This window comes from Gouania willdenowi, chromosome 8 (genome assembly GCF_900634775.1).
Source record: "Gouania willdenowi chromosome 8, fGouWil2.1, whole genome shotgun sequence".
In the NCBI taxonomy this organism is placed as follows: domain Eukaryota; kingdom Metazoa; phylum Chordata; class Actinopteri; order Blenniiformes; family Gobiesocidae; genus Gouania; species Gouania willdenowi.
Window position 1 is genome coordinate 24,894,843 of NC_041051.1, and position 24,416 is coordinate 24,919,258.

The window sequence follows — 24,416 nt, forward strand, 5'->3', positions numbered from 1 at the left end:
TTGAAGTGTAAGGTATCAATTATTTCATTTCTGTAATATGTATTATATCAAAATCCATTGCCAGCGCAGCTGCTATCAACACCATTTTGCCATCACGATTGATGACGTCCTGATTCAGGTGGATGACGTAACCGCAAACTATCCCAATTCTACCCTTTACACTTGTTCCCTTTACATCCAAAGTGCACTCAAACCAATTCACCCTTTGTGGAAGTCTGTAGGGCGTAGTGTGGGTTTTGGGATGCAGCCTAGGAGTCTGTCGGCAGAAAGGCTTAGGGCCCAAATCCAAACAGGCAGAACGTCATATTACAAGAACATGGAACACAAGAGGTGGAAGTCCATCCTCTGAGGTGTGCACAGATAAGGGATGGTTATTAAATGTTTAAACACATTGACTCAATTACCATAAAGCCTAATGTGATGCAAATGAGGACAGAATGTACTCTCCATAATAGATGAGTATTAATCTCTAGAGCAGGCATCCATTCTCACAGCCAACAATGACTACAGACTTCCACTCTGGCCTCGACTGCCCGACCAATAATTTAAATACAAGCTTAACACATATTCCCAAAGTCTTTATTTTTAGTTGCAGAGAACATGTTTTAAGAATATATATACTACTATTCCTCTTTTCCTAGTTTAAAATACATCTGGAACGACTTTGCACTGCAAGTCTTGTCTTGATAGCAATCCTATATTTACATACATAGACATCAATTTGTTCTCATTTGATTATCCCAGGGATCTGCAATAAACATCTGTTAGCTGCCTTTAGCATGTAGCAGCTCCATAGAAACACTTTAGCATCGGGACTGAAGCCCTTTATATGGAACATTCCAAGTACAAGATTTGTTTTTTGATCCCCGACATAAACAAAATCGTCATTTTGGCTGAACAGCAAACTCTGGCATTCAAACATTCGTACTTTGTCAATACTGTTTGAAAATCACTGAAATCAAACTCCTGTAAGTTCATTACAGGAACTACATGGAAATATGAATGTCTAGATAATAAGAAAATCCCTATAAAGCAGAGATTTTATCCAAATGTTTAAAATTAGCACTGCCAGAGTTGGCTTTCAAGCTATTTTCATAATAATTGGCAAAACCAGCTGCTTTGAACATTTGACTGACATCAACACCACTAATGGTCAGCATATAAAAATGAGATTTATAAACATATAGATACTATAAAATCTAAATAGATCAAACATTGTGATATAAATAAAAGCAATGGGTTTAAAAAACACACACACAAAAAAACATAATATAAAAATAACAACATTCATTTTCTATAAAAGTGCATCTGAGTCAAATCAAAGTCTTCTCAGTTGACAATGTTTTGGCCACGCCTCCACAATATGGATTTCAGTTTAAAAGCATTGTATGCTCTGCTGTCCAGAGGAATGAGAGTGACCCTGATGTGTCCTTCTTGATTAGGCTGTCATGATTATCCCAGTGTGTAGAAATACAGTCTCACTGACGCCAACGCACACATGCAATAAGTTTTAATTAAAGAACAAGAGAGTGGGTATTCTTTGTCTCCGCGCTAAAATTAGAGTAAAGAGGCTATTGTTGCTTCCAGTAATGCATGTTTCTGTCACTTAAAATGTGTGGTGGAAGGTAATTGGGACATGTTCTCACACTGTAAAAACCACTTGTGCTGACAGTAGGTCATTTATAATCAAGTCTACAGTGAAAAACACTGATAAATGTAACAAGAAACCTAATTATTAGAAACGCTGATTACGCTGTAAAGCCTGCTGGGATAAATCTATTACAATTACACTAGACTTGATGGTGACGTATTGGGAAAATTGATGTCTTATATTTTATGATTTCTGTTCTTGTATTTCTATGCTCTACTCTGGGCAGTTAAAAAAAAAAAATGATAAAAAATAATACATCCATATGCAACAAAGCACCTTTTTTTAAACTAGGTCCAATTGTGTGTCCAATGTTGCCGTCTCTAAATAAAAAAACTTTCCAATACAAACAATTTATTTTTGTAGGGAAAAAAAAAATATATTTTTTTCCCCCAATTTTTTACCAATGCTTAAACGGTGGGACCAGACCCTATATAGTAGGTACTGTAGGTGCCATGTGGGATTTCGTGGCTCAGCATCATCTATTGGTCACTCTCTGAGGTGCTTTGATGATTAAAGTTTGTACATTTTAATTTAGGGTCACTCTCCATAGTGACAGAAGGTCCTATTGTAAGGACATTTCAATCCGATGTCAGCGAGAAAAATGAGTATCGGATAATATTGGCCTGCATTTAAAATCTGTGATATAGGCACTCTGATAATGTTCCACCTGCCCTCAGATGTTCCCACTTTATACTGAGAGTAAAAAATAAACAACTAGTGAACTTGTTATTTTGCACTTTGAAAGTACATTTACATTTTTGTATCTATTCAAATGTAGAATATGTTCATATTTAAGTTAAAGTAGTATTTTTTTGCATTCAATTTTATTGGATTTCGGTTATTTCTCTGTCTTCTCATTTATTTATTTAAACACAATAGTATTATCCATTGGTTTATTATCACTTGATCAAGATTTTTCTAACATTTCACACTAGAAGATGACTAATAAAAGTTTGTATGAATCACACTGATATCGATCAATATCGGTATCGTATCAGAAGTGAAAAAGTTGTCTCAGGACACGTTAATCCAATTTGCAGGGACATTTTTACATGTTGTATGTTTAGCTCAAAGGCACGGGAATATGAAAATGAAGCGTTACTTACTTACTTTATCAAGGTTTGGTTTCTCCCTGGTGGTAATACCTGGAACTGAGAGGCAATGTTCATGGACGGCTGTGTGAAAACCAGTCTGACCCAGTCTGAATGACTGACGACCAGCAGCTCTACCACTGACACACTCATTATTGAGATTCATCAGCTACAGACACTAGTGAGGCCTCTGTCCAACACTGAGTTCAAATCCAGAAATGTCTCCGCACAGAATCTGAGAGAAAGGGTGTCTGAGCAGCTCCTCAGCACTGGGTCTGTGTTTGGCCTCCACAAAGATGCAGCGGATGAAATCCCGCCCTTGGTCGGAGGTGTGCGACGGCAGCAGAGGGTTGGTGGGCTGGGTGGCAATCTTAAATATGGCCGCCATGGCCTCGAACTCAGCCCAAGGAGGCTTTTCTGTCAGCATCTCCACCACCGTGCAGCCCAGGCTCCTGCACAAAGGGGCAGATTGCCTGAAGCAGAACAAGCTAGAACAAACTTTAATGCTAATTCAGCTTTTTTCAGAGTTTGCAAACATGCTAGCACTTTTATCCTCTATTAGTGAGTTATGGTAAGAAGAAGTTAAATCTAAACTACTCTGCATCAAAGTATTCACCTAATTACCAAATGTTACAAAGTTAGAGATTTTTTTTCTTTACCAAGTTTTGTAATCTTGTCATCTTTGCTCTCTTGCAAAAACTAATGGTAGATTGGGTCTAGGATGATTTTTATAAGCAGGGCACTGTAATGGTGGGAGGGCCACAAAGGAGTGCAAAGAAGTATGAAAGTATTTGTTCACTAATAAGTTTATGAATCCACACTAGAAAAGCATTAGTAACTTAACTGTACTAATAATTAATAGTTGTATCACTTTGAAAAACTATTTTCGGTTTCATTTACTTATGACCAAAGAAAGAGTTGTCGATGTGTGAAAACACGTTTTCCAAAAATTATTGGGGAAATATTTAGAACAAATACATCACTTTAAAAGGTCCAATCATCCATAGTCATAATAATGTGATGTAACCTTTATTCATCACTGTAGTGATTGATTTTCCCTGAGGGGTAGCAGTGGGCTACCAACTGCAGGCACCCGTTGAACAGCTGGATTGGTGTTAAAAGACTTGCTCAACATTCCACGGTGATGACCCGGGTGAGATTTAGCAGACTACAGCACAAGCAGTGATGGTATGATGATTTATTTAGGAATACTGACATCTGTTGGTATGTTTCATGTAGGGTAGTGGATCTCTTTGTATGAATCTCCATTTGAAGTATTGTAAAGCCAGATGACAAACCTAATCTATCCTGATTCTGGTACATTGATGAAGTAATATTGATGGTATATTAAAGTATACATTTTTCAGGTGTGATGTATTATTGAATTATTAATGCATTATTTAATATGTAGAGTGTGTGGCTGCGTAGGTTATCATTGATCTCAGCAGATGTACATTATTTTGCAGATGTTTGCATTTGTTCCGACGAAATTATTTAAACTAGAATTATTTGGAGCAAATAGCCTCTTTTGTGGAGGAGGAAGTGGCTGGAAGTGATCGCTATCGGGGTTAGTTGTGTTTACTTCAACAGGGAATTCTGAGTGCTATAAATATTACATTTATATATTCTCATAAAATGTAGACTTTAATCTTGTAGCGCTCATATTTTTATTTTATTTTTTAATGCTGCCCTAATACGCCATCGTAGTCATGGCTTCTTTTTGGTGGAGTTGAAAAACTAAACACAAACGTCTTAGCCCTACACGCCTCAAGGAGGTGCTAAAACTCTTTTGAAGCCTACAGCTCGACTCTCTTGCTCTATTTTAAGTATTTAACCTTAACCAAGGCCTGTCTGAGGCGTAGGGTTGTATTTGGTCTAATAATACAGTAACAGACATCATACACACGTACAATACTTTAGAACTGTGGTTCTCAACCTTTTTTGGACCATGAACTAATTTTAATATCACATATTTCTGGTGACCCCAAACAATTTTTTCTCTAAATATAGTTTTTTTTTTTTAAATCATGTTTGTTATACTGTGTTACAAACACAGAGTAGCCAGGAAGTAATGAACATTTATATAATATTATTTCATTTATTTATTATATTATTTATTTGTATATTATTATTAAATTATGTTTTTAAATTATATCATCATATTTTAGATTTATATTCGAGAAAATGAAAATATAGAATACAGTTGTTTAGGATTGTGTGTTTCAATTTTGAAAAGAAAAAAAAAACAAATATTAATTTATCAGTATTTTAGCAATTACTAGACATTTCAGGCAACCCCATTTAAACTCCACGAGTTGAAAACCCCTGCTTTAGAAAGATCTTAGAACAATAGTCTCGATAATTCTGGAGATGTGCTGATTTCTGGTCCTGGGGGGCCGCAATTCTGCATGTTTTAGATTCCACCCTGTTTTAACACACCTGATTGCCATCAGCTAGTTCTATTAGATGTGCATCAGAAGCTTAAAATCGTTAGTTTAAGTTTTGAGAAAACTTGACGTATTTGTTTTGAATTAAAAAAAAAAAAAATCTTTTAAATCTGCAGCAAACTATTGTTTATGAGCCAATCTGTAGATCTTAAGTTCTGAAAGCACTATTTTTTTTTTCAAATCACACCTCAGATTTCAGCCCTTACCAGACATCAGCCCTCCTGCCGTAGCCTTCTCCGCTGATCACCTCCGGACTCATCCAGTATGGAGTCCCTGTCACCGATCGGATACCGGTGCCAGACATGCAGATAGTCTGCAGTCTCTTGCTGGCACCGAAGTCTCCAAGCTTCACATTGCCAGCTGAATCTCGCAGGATGTTGGCTCCTGTGAACCACAGACGACAAATGGCATTTTTAACATCTCGATCGATCAGTTTTTCTTTCAAACACTCGGTGAAACCTTCAATCAAACATTTATCTTCTGACCAAACAGCCCATTTCTTACCTTTGATGTCCCTGTGTACAATCATGTTGCTGTGTAGATAGGACATGCCCTCCAGGATCTGCCTTGTGTACTTTCGGGTCACATTCTCAGTCAAAGCTCCGTAGGCCTTCAGCTGATCTTTGACTGACCCCTGGAAAAGTTTAGATCATCTATTGCGAAGTATAATACCTCTATCATGTAATATGTGAAAACCATACAAATTTATTTTAGAATAAAATCCAGAGCAACAGTATCTACAGTAGTTGTTTGAACCATTTGGGTTATTTTTCCATTCCTGACATTTTGGCTTAATTAAACTTTGACCATAATAGAATTATTCCCACTGTCGCTTATGCTTGTTCATGTGGATTTGTTAAGTTTTTTCCTTTTTATTACAAATTTTAATGACTTTTGCTGTAATTGGAGCTCTATAAATAAAGTTGAATTGAATTTAATTGAATTTTCCTCACATCTTGAGATTGATTGATGGGGCCTACATGTTTCTGAGAAAATTTAAAATAGGATCGGACAAATAAACTTCTGGTAAGTGCTTCCTGCTCTCACCCCTGGCATGTACTCCATGAAGATGGAGAGTGTCTTCTCATTGTGGTCCCTCAGACAGCCATAATACTGGACAATGCGCTCATGATGCAGGTTTTTCAGCAGCTGGATCTCACACTCCAGAGCACTGACTTCCTGAGGTGATGGAAAAATCAAAAACAGACACAAAAGGTTGAAATTCAACACAAACAAGGTTACTGGAATGATTCTGAAACAGCTTCCGGTTGGAGATGAAAAGCATTTCTTTGCATTGCATTTATAGGGCCCCAGGCTAATACAGTGATCTTAATCTCACAATGTAACCAAAATATCTCTAACTGAATCTGAAATGTTCTGATCTGACTTTCCCAGTCCAATCATCCAGTACAGTATTAGGTTAACTCATGATATTAATGTTTGTAGTATGTCTGTTCACTCTTTAAGCAAAAAGGAATTCTTCATCTCCACCCTATCTGACCTTATTTACCCAGTTTAGTGTTTATTTTTCCCAAAAGAATAATTTAGGTAATTTGAGAAAATTGTTACACCATTAAGTGTTTTTACAGGGTAGGGTTGTTGAGCCAACTTTCAACCCCCAACCCATGGACCAGGGTTTGAATTTTGTCCGGCATCTATCCCTAATACGTACTGAAGCTGGTGAAGGCACTCTTTTTCTCTACTGTGTTTGACTGAGGGGGAGATTTTTAATCAGATTTTTGTTGATTTAATGTTTTTGCTGCTGATTTTGATGTTCTTATTGATTTTTAAATGTTTTGTTTTAATCATGTAAAGCACATTGAATTGTGCTATACAAATACATTTGCCTTGCCTTGCCTATATGTACCAATGAGGATGGAGAAGTCCAAGTAGGTAAGTGATTAAAGACTAATGTGTATCTATGAAATAATTTGAATGATAATGAATTAAATATCTGAATAGATTGTATATCATTTATCACAAATCACACTAACTTAAACACAGAGAGGACAAAAAAACAAGAGTGTTGTTTGTTACATTCTGCCAAAAGTGAAAATGAAGCAGCAGAGTTCCTCAAAAGGACTTCCTGTGTTTACATCAGAGAATGAAGCCACAACAGAGACGAGACTTCTTCCTCTTTGGCACGAGAGCAAGATTAATAGGAAGGACCAAAACACGCACGAGGGATGAGAGTGTGTGAGGTTTTGAAGCAGGTCAAATCCATGGCTGACCATTAAGCCTCCAGCACCATGGCTTAACTCTTCTCTGGTACAGGAAGTGACAGGCCATGTTTTCTCTATGGCAGAGAAGAAAGCGAACCAAGTGTTTTGCATTCCATGTTTTGATTCACTGACTTTCTTTCCTTCAGGGTGGTCACATTCCTGTGTTGCTTTGAATGGAGATAATTGACTCAACCCTTAAGTACGGCATTCCTTATCTTAATTTATTAACAAATGAAGTCATCACTTCAATGATTGCGCCTACAAGGTTTAGTTACACATCTTACTGTTACAGTAGGAGGTTTGATTTAAAATATTTTCTTTGATTGGGTTTTCAGTTTGTTAAGTTCAGCACTGGTGGGTAACGGTCAGTTTTGGACATTTTTGATTCTTAATTAATAAATAGCAATGTAACTACAACTGCCATTTGCACTACATGCACAAAGCGTTTCCTCATTGATCAACGTCTACTGTATGATGATAACCGAACACACTGTCCCACAACTTCGGGTGTATTTTCTGTGCTGAAATCAACAGCCATTGGGAACGTTTTAAAATCCAAGTTAAAGGCACTCTTTTTCTCTACTGCATATAACTGAGAGGGAGATTTTTAATCATACTGTTATTGATATTAATTTTTTACTGCTGATTTTAATGTTCTTATTGATTCTTAAACTGTTAAATGTTTTAATAATGTCAAGCACATTGAATTGCCTTGTGTATGAAATGCGCTATTCAAATACATTTGCCTTGCCTTGTTGTTTTAATTGTTTGTTGTCGGTCTGCTCGATTATAGAAAAAAATTATAAACCCAATTATTTTAGTCATATTTGAAGTACAGTATATGTCAAACAAAACAAAGTTCAAACAAAACATACTGTATGAATAATTGAAAAAAATATATATACAGTATATTTTTTTCAATAATCGTTTATTCTCGATTATGTTATTTTTGTTATCGTCGAGAGTAATAATCGAAATCATAATAGAATTTAGATTGATTAGTTTGTTGTTTGTTTTAAATCTATCAATGTTCTTCGTCATTGTTGGAGTGAACAACTTGCAACGTTTCATGTTAAACTGTCAAATGACTGAGGTCGCTTGATCCTCATCGTTTTCTGTTTGTCACTCAGCCTCATTGCAATCAATGGAAGTCTTGAATCCATCTCACTTTGCTCATCTCAGCACTGGAGGGGTCAAACTGGACCTGCTTGGCAGCTAGCTCTCTTCCTGTGTCCACATCATAGCACAGATGAACCTGACCAAAAGCCCCCTGACCCAGAAGCTTTCCTCTGCGCCACATCGCAGGAGCACTGGGAGCTGAAGGGGAACACAAGAATCAATGAGCTTCAGTTCCGTTTCACGCACCTCCTCCCTCCTTCTGAATCCGCCAACACTCACACTTATGGCCGACCGAGCGTCCCTGTGGACGATGGCGTCCCTGAGAATCCAACGACTGCCAGCCGCCCACACTCTCCTCACTGCCATTGAGCACCCGCCGTGAGGGCACCAGGGTGAACAGGTTTCCCTGGGGACGACGGATCCGTGGAAATGTCCGACGACCTGGAAAAGACCAAAGCTCAGACTTCTGAAGCTCATGTAAAACGTTTAACAAGCCATCAAAAAAGATTATTTGAAAAAAACACTTCGGTGGTTTTTAATGGTATTTTGTAGGTCGATTATTATCAATATTACAATATTTTTGAATCTATTGAAAGAAATATTGCAATGTTGACCTGTGGAATACAATAAAAAAAAAAAAAAAAAAATTACAGATGTGCTTTAAAAAAAATAAAAAGCGGGGGGAAAAAAAGAAAAAAGAAAGGAAAAGGGAGAAAAAGCTAAAAAGAAGAAAGAAAAGAGGAGGAAGAAAGAAAAGAGAGAGTGAGAAAAAGAAAAACAGAGAACAGAAAAGAAAAAAAAATAAACCCCAAAAAACTAAAGTTCAGGAAAAAGGAAACATTGTGCTGGTCTTACCTTCACTGTGGTCCTTATGATGCAGTGAGAAATGGTAGCGACGAGGATAGGTCCCACCTTTTCCTGCCACTCTGTCATAAACATGGTTTTCTCTGTCTGAAAGCAGATCGTTGAATGTTCACAAATCTATCTACAAGTCGTCTCAATGGCAGCTCCGTTCTAACTAATTTTACATCAACAGGAACAGATGCTGGCAATTTGAGGGAAATTTCTAAACCAATTAACTAACGCGTTATCACATTTGGCAAGTTTAAAGCGCTAAAACATATATATATATATATAATGAATGCCATTTTTAAACAATAAGTTCATATACAGAGTAAAAGAATGAGGGTGAGTGTGTTTTCATGACAAATAATTGCCTAGGCTCAACAAGTTGATGTGAGAAAACAATTTAAATGAAAAACAGTTGCGAGAAATGCATAAATAAACCATACAGAAAATTATCTCGTTAGTTAATATTTTCAGTGAAACAACAAAACATGAATAAAGGGATTTCCATTATTAACAAATGGAGCACAGAAACTCACTGTCATCTTCTAAACATTTATCAACCTACCAACTACTGTTCTTTGTGTGCATGTAAAGTCCCTTTGAGTACTTAGAAAAGCTGAATATGAAATAGAGTTAATATTATTACTTTTGAGGTTTGCTTTTCCTGCCGAGTAATCGCTTGTTTCTCACCTGAGCACTCCTGGCGATTATCTGGGTAACTTTTGGCTCTGTGCATACGACTCTTCCTCAGTGACGGGCTGTTAGTGAAAAGAGACACATGATCAGAGCCCGTCTCAACTGATTTGATAAAAGACAATACATTGTTTGTCAAATCTAATTACGATAAGATCCATCAAATTTAATAAGAAAAACGTAACAATTTCCATATGTTAAGTGAGATATCAAGCAGGCAGAGTGTGTGTACTTGTCTGAATTGCTGTCTAAAGACTGACAGCTTCCTGAGACAGAGTTTTCTGTACTGCTCCAAGGATCCAGCACCTGCACGGAGGACAAAATAAAATCAATTCAAGCGAGGTTAACACAAAGTAAACACCATTTGTGCCATCAAATGCGTAGAAATGACTCACACACTGATCGTTGGTCTCAGGGATAAACTCCCCCTCGCTGTTTATGCTTGTGTACGAGTCTTGGCGGGCGATCCTCTGTTGGCGTTCAGGGACGTAGCCAGGAGGTGGCGAACTTCGTCCTGTGCTTGGAGAGCCTGTGATCAGACAGATACTATGAGCATTAAAGAGATAGACATGAAGCTAAAAGAATCTCAAATGCAAAAGGGGGATTTTTCTCAAGTTTTTATGAGCTACAAGACAAAGGGCTGTGTTGGAAATGTCATATTAACGTACTACTCATAATAAGTCTGATGTTAAAATGAGTATGCAGTGTGTTCACATTAAATAGCATGAAAAGATTAAGTATGCGAGGATTACCTGGATGTATACTATATTGTCAATTTTTTTAAGTATGCACAGTGGGCACACTAATCATACTCAACTGCCCCATGATGCATTGGGAGCAGAATGTAAAACATTCTGGGACCAGCTTCAAGCTAAAAGTCAAACATTCCCTTTTCAAAACAAAAGCCTCTCTTCTTGTCTTCCATTAGTTGTTTAACCCTTTTGTAAACAGGGCTCTTGTTTTGAAGTTAACCAGAAGTTTAGTCAGTAGCAAAATGGCGGGCGTCCAAAAATCTCCAAAATTTCGGCATGAAATGTGTTTTCCGCAAGTTTTATGGATCAAATGACCACATGTTGACATTCTAATTAGTGACTTTCTCGCTTAAAATGTTTTCAGATCTTTCAAAGATGGCAAATTAACAGATATTTAGCCTGAGTGTGTTTCAGGTTTTTGTCATTATGGGTTTGAAATGCATCTTGGGAAACTATACTTCAGTGGGAACGGTCAACGTCCTAATCATACAAACTATTCATACTAAGTCTGACATCAAAATGAGTATGTAGTGCGTTCATATTAGATAGTATGAAAAAATTGAGTACGTGAGAAATACCTGGATGTAAACTATACCAGGACATTTTTTAAGCAAGTCATACTCAACCACCCCATGATGCATTGGGAGCAGAATGTAAAATCATCCTGGGACCGGCTTCAAGCAAAAAAATCATTCTCTTTTCAAAACAAAAGCATCTCTTCTTGTCTTCCATTAGTTTTTAACCCTTTTGTAAACAGGGCTCTTGTTTTGGAGTTTACCGGAAGTTTTACCAGTAGCACAATGGCGGGTCCCTGAAAATCTCCAAAATGTTGGCATGAAATGTGTTTTCTGTAAGTTTTATAGATCAAATGATTAATGATTAATTTTAAAACACTTTCAGAACTTTCAAAGGTGGAGAATCAACAGACATATTTAGCCTCAGTGTGCTTCTGGTTTTTGTCATCCGTAGACAGTATATAGTCATTGAGTTTGTAGTGCATAGTACGGAGTGTGTCATTTCAAACACAGCCACGGAGTTTGACAGGTAAAGACTCGTACCAGTTGAGAGGTGGCGCCCCCTGTTATCAGAGGATTGGTATGCAGCACTGACGTCTCCTGATGACTGAGACGATCTCATCCTGACTTGTTTAACTAGCACTGGGTGGGAGGAGGAAGAGCTCTGTGTTTTTGGGAGAATAGAAAAGCAGCGGGTTCAAACTCAGGAGAAATGGTGAGCTGTTGTGTGTGTGTGTGTGTGTGTGTGTGTGTGTGTGTGTGTGTGTGTGTGTGTGTGTGTGTGTGTGTGTGTGTGTGTGTGTGTGTGTGTGTGTGTGTGCGTGTGTGTGCGTGTGTGTGTGTGTGCGTGTGTGTGTGTTGCCTCACATTGCTGTGCTCCTGAGTGAGGAGCAGTATCCTGATGCTCTTCATGCTAGAGCTCCGGTCCAACAGGTCGATAGCTTTGTCCAGGTCGTCCTGACCTCGCAGAGGAATGGACAACTACCATGACAACGCACACAGACAATACACAAAAACAATTTTTCCGATACAAACAAGCAAATGCATCTTTATCCAACATGAAGGTGTCTCACGCTGCTGTGTTGTTTGCACTGATGATGAGAAAAGATTGGAGGGGAAGTAAAAATGCTCTCACATAGCAGTCATGCAGATTCATTGGTTCAACCTAAACGTACACATGTTATCATTTCATTGATTAATTAATGTATTTGTTTTTTTCAAGCAGGGACAAGAAAACAAAAAAACAAAAGGAACAAAAAAAACTCTGTGTACAACGAAACCCAACAGAGAAAGTTCAAAATAATAGATAAGATCTATGTACACTTATAATTGTATAAATATGTGAGAATAAAAAAAGTCAGTAATAACGTCATAAAAATCAAATATACATTAAAATGTAACAAGTGTCACGGTACAATTTTTTTGTTTAACCATTTTTTCCTGGTAGAATTGTTTTTGGGGGCTTTTTACCACTTAAAGGCTTTTTTGTACTTAAAAACTGTAAACTTTGCAGTAATTTCCCATCCTACAGATCCACACACCAACACCCTAATGCACACTAATGTCCCGTTTTGTTACTTGGGGGAGATATTTTTTGTACTTGAAGACACATTTCTTTATATGTGTAAATTATGTTGTATTTGTATAATAGGTATGTTTCTTATTTGCAAAACAAAATGCGTTAGCAAACCACACTGAGTGTACTGTGACTAGTTGGGCTTGAGTTTGTTTTGTGTGTTTGTGAGGTATTACTGGTAAGTATTCCACTGTACTGTGCAAACAGGATAGTGCAGGATAATGCACTAACGCAAACCATGAAACAATTTGATCAAAACACAAATTGTTAATTCTACAGAACATCTTACTGTGGACTGATGTGCTGAAATACCAGTGGGAATGCACGACAACTGAAGCTAAATACAAACATTGAGTTTTCTTTTGACTCTACTGCAGTGCTTACCTCATTATTCATATAATGCAGGTTGAGCTGCTGGCCAAACACACTGATGACTTTCTGCTGAATGTCATCAAACGTCACCGGCCGTCCAAACATTAAAATTCTACACAAATCACAATAACAACCAAAAAACAAAAGAAACAGAGAAAGTACGAGACATTTATAGCAGTTGAGAAAAAAACTGTTTTTTTTACACGGATCTTTAGAGTGCACCTTGCATATTTGTGGCCTGTGTTGGCAGTTGGAGCTAAACCACAGTCCTTTCCTCTATCATTTTCCTAGCTCACAAACCAGCTTGGATAAAGAGCTTAACTGGACGCACGCTTTCACGAATGGGAACATTTCCATTTTTGAAACCCAACTTCCAACAGTCTGGCTTGTCCAGACTGACCTGATATATGCAGGAAGTTTGGATCAGAACCTACAAATGTGTTCAATATGCTGAACCATGACTAGCTTTCAGATAGAATTGTGCTTAAGTTTTCAAACCCAAGCAAAAAAAAAAAACAAATGTTAACACATCACTTGAAATTTTATACATAAGGAAAACATAACATTACGCTGTCATTATTACAAAATGACAGCTGTCATTAGCATTAATAAGGTGTCACTGAAGCAATCATTAAGTGTTGTTTGTTAGCCTAACCCCTAACCCCTAACCCTAACCCACTAAATCCCAACATAGCTCCAATGGTTTCATAATTTAGCGATCAACACTTAATGACAGCGTAATGTCAACCTTATGTACAAAACCTCGAGTGTTACTAAATAAATAAATACATAAATGTAGATGAAAACAGCTTTAATTTATGTTGTGGGAGGTTACGCACCTTGTTTTTAATTATGGGTCAATTCTAGACTGCGGTACTGACCTCTTTTCTCCTGAGAACTCAAATTTGATCCTGATGTCATCCTGTGAAAAAGCAGAAAATCTTTGTTGAATATTTGTACACCGTTGAAGCCGTATTAATCTGCACCAAACACTTCCTCTGTGTTCCAGGAGGGAAACCCACCTGCTTCGAAAAAATATTCCTGCTCTCTGTAAATAATGCGGATCAGCGAAAGCAGCAGCTCGTACTGGCCGATGCCGATACACGTAGAAACGTAAGTGTATCGGTCTCTCACTAGTGAAGTGTCTTGCCCAAGGACACAATGACAGATACCACTGGGGCGACCGCCACCACACTGTGGCACCTGGAATTTTCAGTGGTCTCCCATCCAACTACTAACCAGGCCCAGACCTGCTTAGCTTCTAATGAGATCGGGCAATGACAGGCTGGTATGGCCGGTGTCGAGGTGGAATAGATAAGCCTGGAAACCTTCTGTTTATCTTCAATATGCAATTATTTTCATAAAATCCACGTTGGTTACCTTCCATGTGTGGGCATCTCGTTTCGTATTACAGCCTTTGTTTAGTACTACAGGAATCACATTTAAATTGTGAACGCTAATCATTCTTGTATAGGTTAATTTGAGCTCAAACAGCATTTACCCTGTGCTTTTAAAGAGCCGTTCCCAGAAAATATCTAATCTAACCACGCGAACAATGAACAAACAAATGTTAAGAGTTCTATTGGTGTATTTAATTGACTTTCTAATATAGACACTTATATGAGTGTTTCAATTGTCTTTCATAATCAATGTGCTTTAAAAAAAAAAAAAAAAGTATATCGGCCTTAAATACGGGCTTTAGATATCGGCCATTGGATGAACTTTTTATTTTTTTTTCTTCTTTTTTTTTTTTTTTTTAAATCGGTATCGGCCTTTGAAAATGTCATATCGGTCGACCTCTAAAGGAAATTAAAAAAAAAAAAGGGCAGTGGAAGCAGGGATTAGATGTACCTGTCTGTTGGCCTGTGTAGGTATCTTTGGTTTCCCGCTGTCATAAGACAACAAAGGCTGGTGCCGAGTCATGTGGAGAGCAACCAGGTCCTTCATGATAGAGTGGAGAGCCTGCCGCTCATCTGGGTTACCATACATGCCAGGATATGTTTGAGACAAAAAAAAAAAAGAAAAAATAAAGAAAGAAAACAGAGCGCTCAGCAAGCAGCTAGATGTACAAACCATTAGTCAGTGATGTTTAACTCCAGCTAGCCTGAGACTCTCCTATAGAGACAAAACTGATGTGTTTGATCTCAGAACAAGTTCTGGTTTTGGCTCAACTCGCACACAAAGAGAAAATATTCCAGTGTGTAGCTTGGACCCACATCACACGAGCCCCAAGGCAGCAGTGAAAACCAGACCTCCGTCTAGCTGTCGCTAAAAACCACTTCTTCACCTCAGGCTTGGTCTTCCTTTGTTTTTATCTCATGTGTTGTTGAGCAAAGTGCGTCTGTTCATTGTCAGCGTGAGGAACACTTACTCATTATGATGATGTGTTGCATGTGAGGTCCACGGCACGATCTTCAGAGATGTTTTGCTGCTGTGAAGAGTGACCTCACAGCCTGTGGAGGAGACCACAAAGAGCCCTTAACAACTACATCTTTTCACTAACCTATACTTCTGATCTGAACCTTGATTGATTGATTGATGTCTTTAATCCAAACATGTAAAATGATTAAAGAACGACAGTTTAAAAAACAAAAAACGATGAATTACAACAGCAGAAATAGACCATTGATATAATCCACCAGCACTTAAACTTCTCAACTTACATGTGCGAAAAGGAGTAGGAAAGAAGACGCGTAAACTTATTTAATCCGACCCCTTTATTCATTACCAATTTTGCTTTTTTTTTTTTTTTTTTTTTAGGTACAACTAATAATACAATTATTTACACATATATCATTAAACAAACAATCTACAGTACATATTCACAAATAGTCCATAGCTAATCATCAAAATAGAAGAATTACAACAAAAAACAACTGGGGATTAATGATCAGATTCATTCCTGTACCTTGTGAAAATCATTTCTTTATTCCTGTTTTTAAACTGAATTATGTTTGAACATTGTTTTAGCTCCACACTAATTCTGTTTTTCCTTCCAGTTCTCACATCACATTCTACAAGCTTGCCTGTTTTTCACCTTCTTATTAAAACTCTGCCCTCAGACCACATGGAAGAGCTTCACCATGACAGAAACTGGAAGAATGATAAAAGCTTTGACAATGTCCTCTTCTAATAACTCAACCTTCTTATTCAATTATACAAGACATGTTTACTGAACCCTATATTGAACCCCCGTTTTCATTTTAAACCCTTTCACATGCACTTGCAGGCATGAAACCTAAAAACCAGACAGCCAGAACTAAAGAGTGTTCTTAGTGAATAAATGTTCACTAAAGTATGTGAGAATGTGTGTGTTGCATTTTCCCATGAGAAAGAGCGCCAGTTGGAAACGATAGAAATTGCAGGTGCACTGGCAGCGTTGGCTCAAGGAGGATCAATCTTGTCGATCCAAAGACCTTTGAATTGTGACATTAGAGCAGATTCACTTAGGTAACTTTGTTTACATATGTTGTACTCTCGCTAACCTGACTCTGACCAATCAAACATTGACGAAGTACAAATGTGCTTCTCCCAAATGAATAACAAATTGCCTCTTGTGACAAAATTACGTTAAACTTTTTGAAGAACCATAAAAAAAAACACTTTGGCACAGCTTATAATGTCAAAACAGATGGATTTTTAAAAAAAAATCTTGATTTGTGCTGTTTAAACGGTCTTTAACAGATCGGATACATGTCACATTTGGGCACAAAAAAGAAACTGAATTGGGCTGCATTTGCCTGCAGTCTGAACGTAACATTAGGCTATATTCAAAGTTTTTGTGCAGTGGGAGCCAGAGAATGAATGAGCAGGTGCAGAGGAGGATGAGGATAAAGAAAGAGAGGGACAAAAATTGTTTGTTTTTGGCGTTTAACGGTGCTGACATGATTTTAAACACAAAACAGTTACGGTATAAACCTTCAAGCTTTGCTTATATGGAAGTGTCACGCCATGGCAGTGGTTATCCGTACGGTTGCCGTATCAATATACCGACATTCTATCCGCACGCAGCGCCCCTCATTGGCCAGTTTAGGTCACGTGACTAAGACTAAACCTTACCCTAACCGGGCTTGTCAAGCAGACACGGTAATGGCCGACGGTCCCTAGTCCGCCTACTACTGGGCCCCATAAAAACTGCACTCGACACGCACTCTGTACTGATCCACTTCCACGAACCTTCCTGATGAATGTGCACAGTTTGGTGGAGTGCGGACGACATGCACCGGCCCGTGCCTTGCCTTTGAATCCCTATTCCAAACTGAATGGTCCGAGGACTGTTCAGGGGGTTTCATCGAGTCCCATAACCAATAAACCTAACCCTAACCATAAACCTAATCTTAACCGTAACTCTAACCCTAAGACGCTACGTACGTGTACTTCGGTAAACGTACCAATAGCACCGGGGGTTGTCCATATGGCAATCGTATGAATAGATACTTTCTATACTTATTAGGTCCAAGACCTCGCTGTCCTCCTTTGACTTGCTCCATCATTGCTATCGTTCATTTTTGCAAGGCTCCCACTGGGCAGAATGATGATGTATGTTGATATGAAGTGATGTCAACGTATCAAACGTGCATTAAAACCAGAAACCAAAAATCTGAACTGTATCTGATTCAGGACCACATATAAAAGTGACTTAAAGAGAAAGAGAAAAAGCCAAAAGTGGCACATGATAAATTTATTAAATGTGCCTGTGTGGCATTTTGCATCATCAAATTTAAACCTGAATTGTATTTCTGGTCAGACTTCATTGGAATGATAATGATCAAGGTTTCTGATCGTATATCGCCATTTTGAAAAAAAAATATCAAGATATGAATTTTCATCCATATCGCATAGCCGTGCACTTGACCCAGAAAAATAAAAATAAAAAAAACAGATTGAGGCCACTTTTGTCTGCAGTGTGAACGTAACCATAGAGAACCATCTCTGCCTCTCAAGCTACCAAAAATATACAGATGATCTAATTTTCAATTCCACACAGAAACAGAAAAGGTTTGTCTGGAGTCTGAGAACAACATGTTTGATCACCTCTGTTGCACTCTTGTCCTCTGAGGTAAAAGAGGCGGGAAACTTCAGTGCACAAAACAAGCAACTTGAGCACATAAGGGAACTCAGTGACTTACAGCATTTCTGGGTAATAATCACCCACAGGAATGCTGGCCACGTCCGCCTGTGGTTGGTGAAATTTGCCACACAGCTTTCAGGTTTCCGCACACTCTCATGTTCCCCTGCCATTGGCCACTGTGCCCAGCACTCTACATACCTGAGGCATTTCACACTCAGCATAATACCTTGGCGTTTATGATGTGTGAAACTCTCACAAATTCTAATGTTTACAGTTCAGTACAGTCACTTAAGATAGCACAGAGCCATTATGCCCTGTGAATGAAAGAGAAACAAAGAAAAACTTTAAAGCTATCATTGCTACATACACCTTTCTATCATGTTTTTCTCTATAAAACTGACCTGCACAGAGTCAACAAAGACGCAGCACTCTACTCAGCTGTGTCTGCTGTATTTTCCAACTTCCAGCACTTGCAGTATTTACATGGATTTTCCCTCTCCCGCCTCTTCTCTGTCTGCATGGAGAGGTGTTTAGTCTGAAGCAGTTTTTCCCAGCCACAGTCCTTCATGTCTCTGGCCAGAAATGGAACTGGACTCAGCACTTGGTGGAAGAAAGTCCCCGGCCCACAGTTTCTCCTGTTCCAGGTGCACATACATGTGCTCTTGGTTTGGAGGCAGCATGGCACACTCTCAACCAAAGAGTAGGTGCTTGGTTTGGCAACATGAAGTTGTTTTTTTTTTTAATGCCCCTTTGTGGTTTTTATTGCACTATAGTGTAACTTAGACACACCACAACCAGAGTGCATGCACAGATGCTCATTTGCAACTATAATCAATCCAATCTTCAATAAACTTCTCTAAATTTCTCCTGACCTCTCATGCTCAAGGTCATGAACTTTGAAAATGCAGCTTGATGTGCATTAAAATGTTATCTTTATAGATACACTTTTTAATGTTTTATGTGTTACAGCCATGAAGCAGGTGACATAACTTGTGAAATTTACTCTGAAAATAGACTTAAGTACACTTCACAATTACATAGTTTCATCAAAAGATGTATGACAAAAAGGCACTTACACTTTTTATTTATCTCCAATTTCCTTTCACGCATGTCTTTTTTTTGTTTTGTTATTGTTCTGTTTTGAACTTTTGATGACAGCTGTCAGTGTAAATGGCATTTTGTTGGTTAATTAATGCAATAAAGTACTAAAATATTTAAAATTCTGTCAGGTTAAAGACAAAAGCGTTCACTACACTAATTATAAGAATGAGTAAAAATCACCTTCAATCCTAATAGTGTTTCATCTTTTTCCTCTTTTTCCTGACCGTGGCTCAGGTGGTAGAGGGTCGTCTTCTGATCGAGAGGTTGGGGATTCGATCCCAGTACCTGACTATGTGTCGAAGTGTCCTTGGGCAAGACACTGAACCCTAACTTGCTCCCAGTGGTCGACTAGCGCCTTGCATGGCAGCCCTGTCCCACTGGTGTGTGAATGTGAGAGTGATTGGGTGAATGAGCTGATATGTAAAGCGCTTTGAGACTGCTTCAGTGTGGTGATAAAGCGCTATATAAATCAAGTCCATTGATATATACTGTAGCTCTAAAGCGGCACTTAAACAGTTAACCATAAACAAAAAAATAAGTTCATACAATTCATATTTTCCCCATCATAACCTTGTGATAATAATTCTATACATGCCAGTAATAGTGGAAATTATATAACAAACTATGTGTTTAATGTATTACCAATAAATAAAATATGTGCACCTTTAAAAACAACAACAACAAAAAACCACATTAAAAGAACCTTTAAGAACAATTCTATACGTTGGGACATAAACTATGAAGAGCCGCCATTTTGGTCAGGATATGACGCACGTTTGTTGATTCGGCACAGCCTGTCGCTTTAAAAAATGGTGCATTGTGGGAGGTAGAGGCGTAACAGGTCTGTTTATATTATGGTAAGTGTAGTGTGTATATATATATATTGTATTTAGACAAATAAATAGAACTGCGCAAAAACACCAACATTGTGTCTTTTGACAATTTTCTTTTTTGGTTTTACCTCCCTAATGTATTTGTTTGTTTGTCTGTGAATACTAACAGGCAGTCCAACTCAAAATGTAATGAACACATTCTGATTCCATTTTTAGGAGATCCCGTTACAGGGTGTGATGGTTGGTACACAGTTCTGTCTCCTGACAGCCGCTTTCACTGGATAAGTGTGAGCTGATTTGCTGAAATCTGCCGTATTAGCCGCATCCTCAACTTTGAATAAAGAAATAGCAGCTTATGCACTAAAAAATACGGTAATTATCACTTCATTGTTAGATTTTAAGACAGAAAATGTTAGGGGAGAAAATACTGTACTATTTTCCTTTTATTTTTCATTGTCAAAAGAATCCCTTGATGAACTATTCAAAACAATGCAATTTAACTAAAAATAAATCTTGAATGAAATAAATAAAGGAATAATGAAAATGAAGAAGCCTATTCATTTAAATTCTGGTTCCATAGTAAACAATACAAAACTGCATAATAGTTATTTTTCTTTTTAAAAGTGCAACTGAAAATGTATTTTGTGACTTAACAATTGGACCTTTAAAAAAAAAAAAAAACAGTCTGCACTGTATTTGTGTCAGATATTTGTTTGAACCAGCAAAGGGCGCTGGTAACCCAGTGGTCGGTTGGCATGCAGCTCAGTGCAGTGAAGAAGAGATGCTATGCTAACAGACAGAGTTAATAGAAAAACGTGACTTTTACAGATATTCACGTAATATTACAGATATTCATTTGGTGCTAAAGGGGTAAGGAATCATTTATGAATATGTTTAAGAGTAGAAGGCGGCCAGAAAGAAAGTATTTGCAGATTTCGCCCGCCGCCAAGACTTCTGGATAGCGCCCTTTGCTGGTTAAAAAAAGGTACTGCGATTCAATTTTCACAGCATCGATGTGAACCTTGATACCTATGAATCGATTTTTAACTGCCTTACGATTAATCGTTACATCCCTAGTGCCTGTGCCTATTTTCAGTACTCAAATGGCGGTAGACAGGGGTAGACCTACACCCTGGATTTGATGCTATTCTCTAATTACTAAAAATAATAATTGGATTATTACAAAAGAATCAAACCCTTGCTCTAATATAGTTGTGAACCCTTGCTGGGGGTTGCAGAGGTTTTCAAGCAGATAGAAACAAATATAACTGGGTAATTAATAGGGCTAGGCGATACGGACCAAAACTCATATCTCGATAATTTTTCTCAAAATGGCAATATAAGATATAGGATATACATCTCAATATTTTTTTTTAATTCAAATAAAGTCAGACCTGAAAGAAAGTTAAAGGTTAAATATGTTAGTGCAAAATGCCACACAGGCACATTTATTAACAAATGGCTGCACAATATGAGCCACTTTTGGCTTTTTCTCCTCTAAGGGACAGCAAGTGTGAGTAAGTTCTGGAGTGTGGCTTGTTCTGGGGAAGGTCTGGGTTAGGACTAGGGCTGCACAATTAATCAAATCTAAATCAGGATCACGATTTTGGTTGCCACGATTAAATTAACCTGATTGTCTGCAATATTTACATTTAAAATACCTGTAATAGTTAATTTATTCAGCTAGCCTTTGGTACATTTTAAATTCTTGTTTAATTTTAAGCACAACTGTTATTTAAAGCTTCAATTTGCACTGTAAACTGTACACATATGGTTAGTTTAAAAGTAGTGTAGTAAAAACATATTTTCCACACGTGATAAATAATTGTGATTATAATCATGATTACAATATTGATGAAAATAATTGTGATTATTATTTTGGCCATAACAGTGCAGCTCTAGTTAGAACGCAATCAGCAATCCAGCTGACTGTGATTTACATGATGTTCTGAGAAGTAGAGAAAGCAGCGATTCCTAAAATGAGTATTATAATACAAAACGAGCAATAGAATAAAAAATTATCAATAAAGGCAATATTGTACTTTTCTAAAATCGCCAAAATAAAAAAAAGTCGATATATCTTGAATCCCGATATATTGCCCAGGTTTGGTAAGTAAGAGTATAGTATTCCTTCCAGCTGTCACAGAACTCACCTGTTTGTTCCTGACCCAGGAGAAGCTCCTCCTGACCTCACCGGGGTGGGAAGTAACAGGTCCAGCCGTGGTTCACGTCCATTGGAAATGCCAACATCCATCCAGGTGTCCCAGCTGTTTTTCCCCCACAATAATCCCAGTGCTCTGCTGCTACTGCAGCCACGGTTCTGTGGAACACTCACATTTCACTGTTTCCACAGCTCACCTGTGCCTTAGAAACACACAGAGAGGAGCACAGAGACGGCTAGAGACGGAATAAAGGCCATTACTTAGGTTAAAATCACCAATAAAGGCATTTGTATAGTTTTACTGGTCTGGGTTGCCAGATTTGAGTCCAAAACAATACGCGTTACGCTTGTTACCGAGGTCGGAAGTTATCAAGTACGTTAAATAACACCTAAACTGGCCAAGCGAAGCAAACTTGATAAAAAGTCCAAGGTTGTTTTGTCTCCTCTGTAGAAGAAAAACAACACTGTAACTCCAACTTTCATCCAACAAAAACAAAGAAGAAGAAGAAAAGCCTCCGCAGATGATTACTTCAAACTTCCTGACAGAGAAAATACCGCCACAGGAAGCATCTGAACGCCTCTCTCAGAGCTCGTCTCCGTGTTCTCCAAAATGTCACAGACCGACTGTCGGTAGCTCGTCCGTACAGTGTCAGGATGTATTCATTAAGGGGAGGTGAGGGAGAGGGTCTCCAGTCTGTTCACTACAACAGTGAAGCGCGGGGGCGCGACTACACTCGGACTATGTTTTTAGCGGGAGCGCGCATATTATTAAGTGGGAGGCACACATGTGACGTCATAGATGTTTTTCATGCTTTTAGTAAGAATTCTGTTTGTTTGTTTTTTTTATTTTATTTTATTGAAACAATTACAATAGGTGACATTAAGAAAGCAAGAGGTTTGAGTTACGTACATTTACAAACGTCGGCTTGTATTAACATACAGGTATAATAATAAATGAAAGAGAAAAATAATTATGTATACAATTTACATTTACAGTTCAAATTCAATATAAAGTTCTTTGGTCTTTGCAGCTTTAGAGTTGGTGCAGCGTTTTAAAGAAATTATGTACGAGGATAAAAGTGATTGGAATACTATAATTTTAGGTTTCTGACTGGATAATTTAAAACAGTGTATATGGTATGTTGCCAATATATTTAAAAAATTTTTTTTTAAAAAAACAGAATTTTTTTTGTTTTTAGTTTTTAGTTTTTGTTTTTTGGGGGGCTCATATGGAAAATGACCTAAAACGGAAGATTAATAATATTCATTTTAATAGTAAATGTATTATTATGTATTTTGAAGATATACTAAAGAAGTTGATTTTATTGTAAACCTGTTCATTTTATATGGTAAATTATATATTCACAAAAGTAAATTCAACAAACCTTCTCCCCTCTTTATAAGTTTTCTGTGTGAATTTAAATAATATATCAAAACTATATCCCTTAATTATACAAAAAAAAGTTTCAAAATCTTGACAATTTACACTATTTTTTTTAAAATAAATACGTAAATGAATAAATTCTGGTTTTGATGTCATAACGCTGAAGAATCAGTCACAAATGTGTTTTGGGACAGTTCTTATACTCAAATATTCTGGAACGAGTTGTTTGTGAATGCAAAGCTTAATATGAATATATGATTTGATACAAAATATGTTATTTGTGGTATTTATGAAAAAAACATCCCTCCAGAAAAAAAAATCCTTTGTGATAAATTATCCAAACAGAAACCTAAATTTATAGTATTTTTTAAAGCACTGCACCAACTCTAAAGCTGTGAAGACCAAATAACTTTGAATTGAATTTGAACTGTAAATTGTATATAGAATTACTCTCTCTCTCTTTAATTTATTTTTATATATGTGAATGACTGATGTGAAAGCCGAAGTTTGTATTTGTACATAACTCAAGCCTTGCAATGTTAATGTCTCCTATTGTGCATTGTATCAATAAAATAAATA

The 24,416-nt window shown here is 37.4% G+C and overlaps 1 protein-coding gene across 3 annotated transcripts; it reads right to left on the minus strand.

The window, feature by feature from the left end:
- Positions 1-563: 563 nt before the first annotated feature.
- Positions 564-23,199, minus strand: map3k3 (mitogen-activated protein kinase kinase kinase 3). 3 transcript variants are annotated; one of them, XM_028455613.1, is made up of 17 exons: positions 22,446-23,199; positions 15,659-15,740; positions 15,139-15,260; positions 14,169-14,209; positions 13,300-13,399; positions 12,207-12,320; positions 11,883-12,003; positions 10,468-10,601; positions 10,305-10,378; positions 10,070-10,137; positions 9,386-9,481; positions 8,810-8,971; positions 8,580-8,728; positions 6,237-6,368; positions 5,694-5,823; positions 5,396-5,573; positions 564-3,194 (listed from the first exon to the last, which is right to left on the minus strand). In XM_028455613.1, exons 2-17 carry the CDS (start codon positions 15,678-15,680, stop codon positions 2,921-2,923), a joined length of 1,917 nt encoding a protein of 638 aa, XP_028311414.1. In that variant the 5' UTR covers positions 15,681-15,740; positions 22,446-23,199; the 3' UTR covers positions 564-2,920. The 3 variants fall into 3 exon arrangements, with proteins under 3 accessions (XP_028311414.1, XP_028311415.1, XP_028311413.1); XM_028455614.1 differs by lacking the exon at positions 15,139-15,260; XM_028455612.1 differs by lacking the exons at positions 15,659-15,740; positions 22,446-23,199 and having other exon boundaries at positions 15,139-15,645.
- Positions 23,200-24,416: the final 1,217 nt, after the last annotated feature.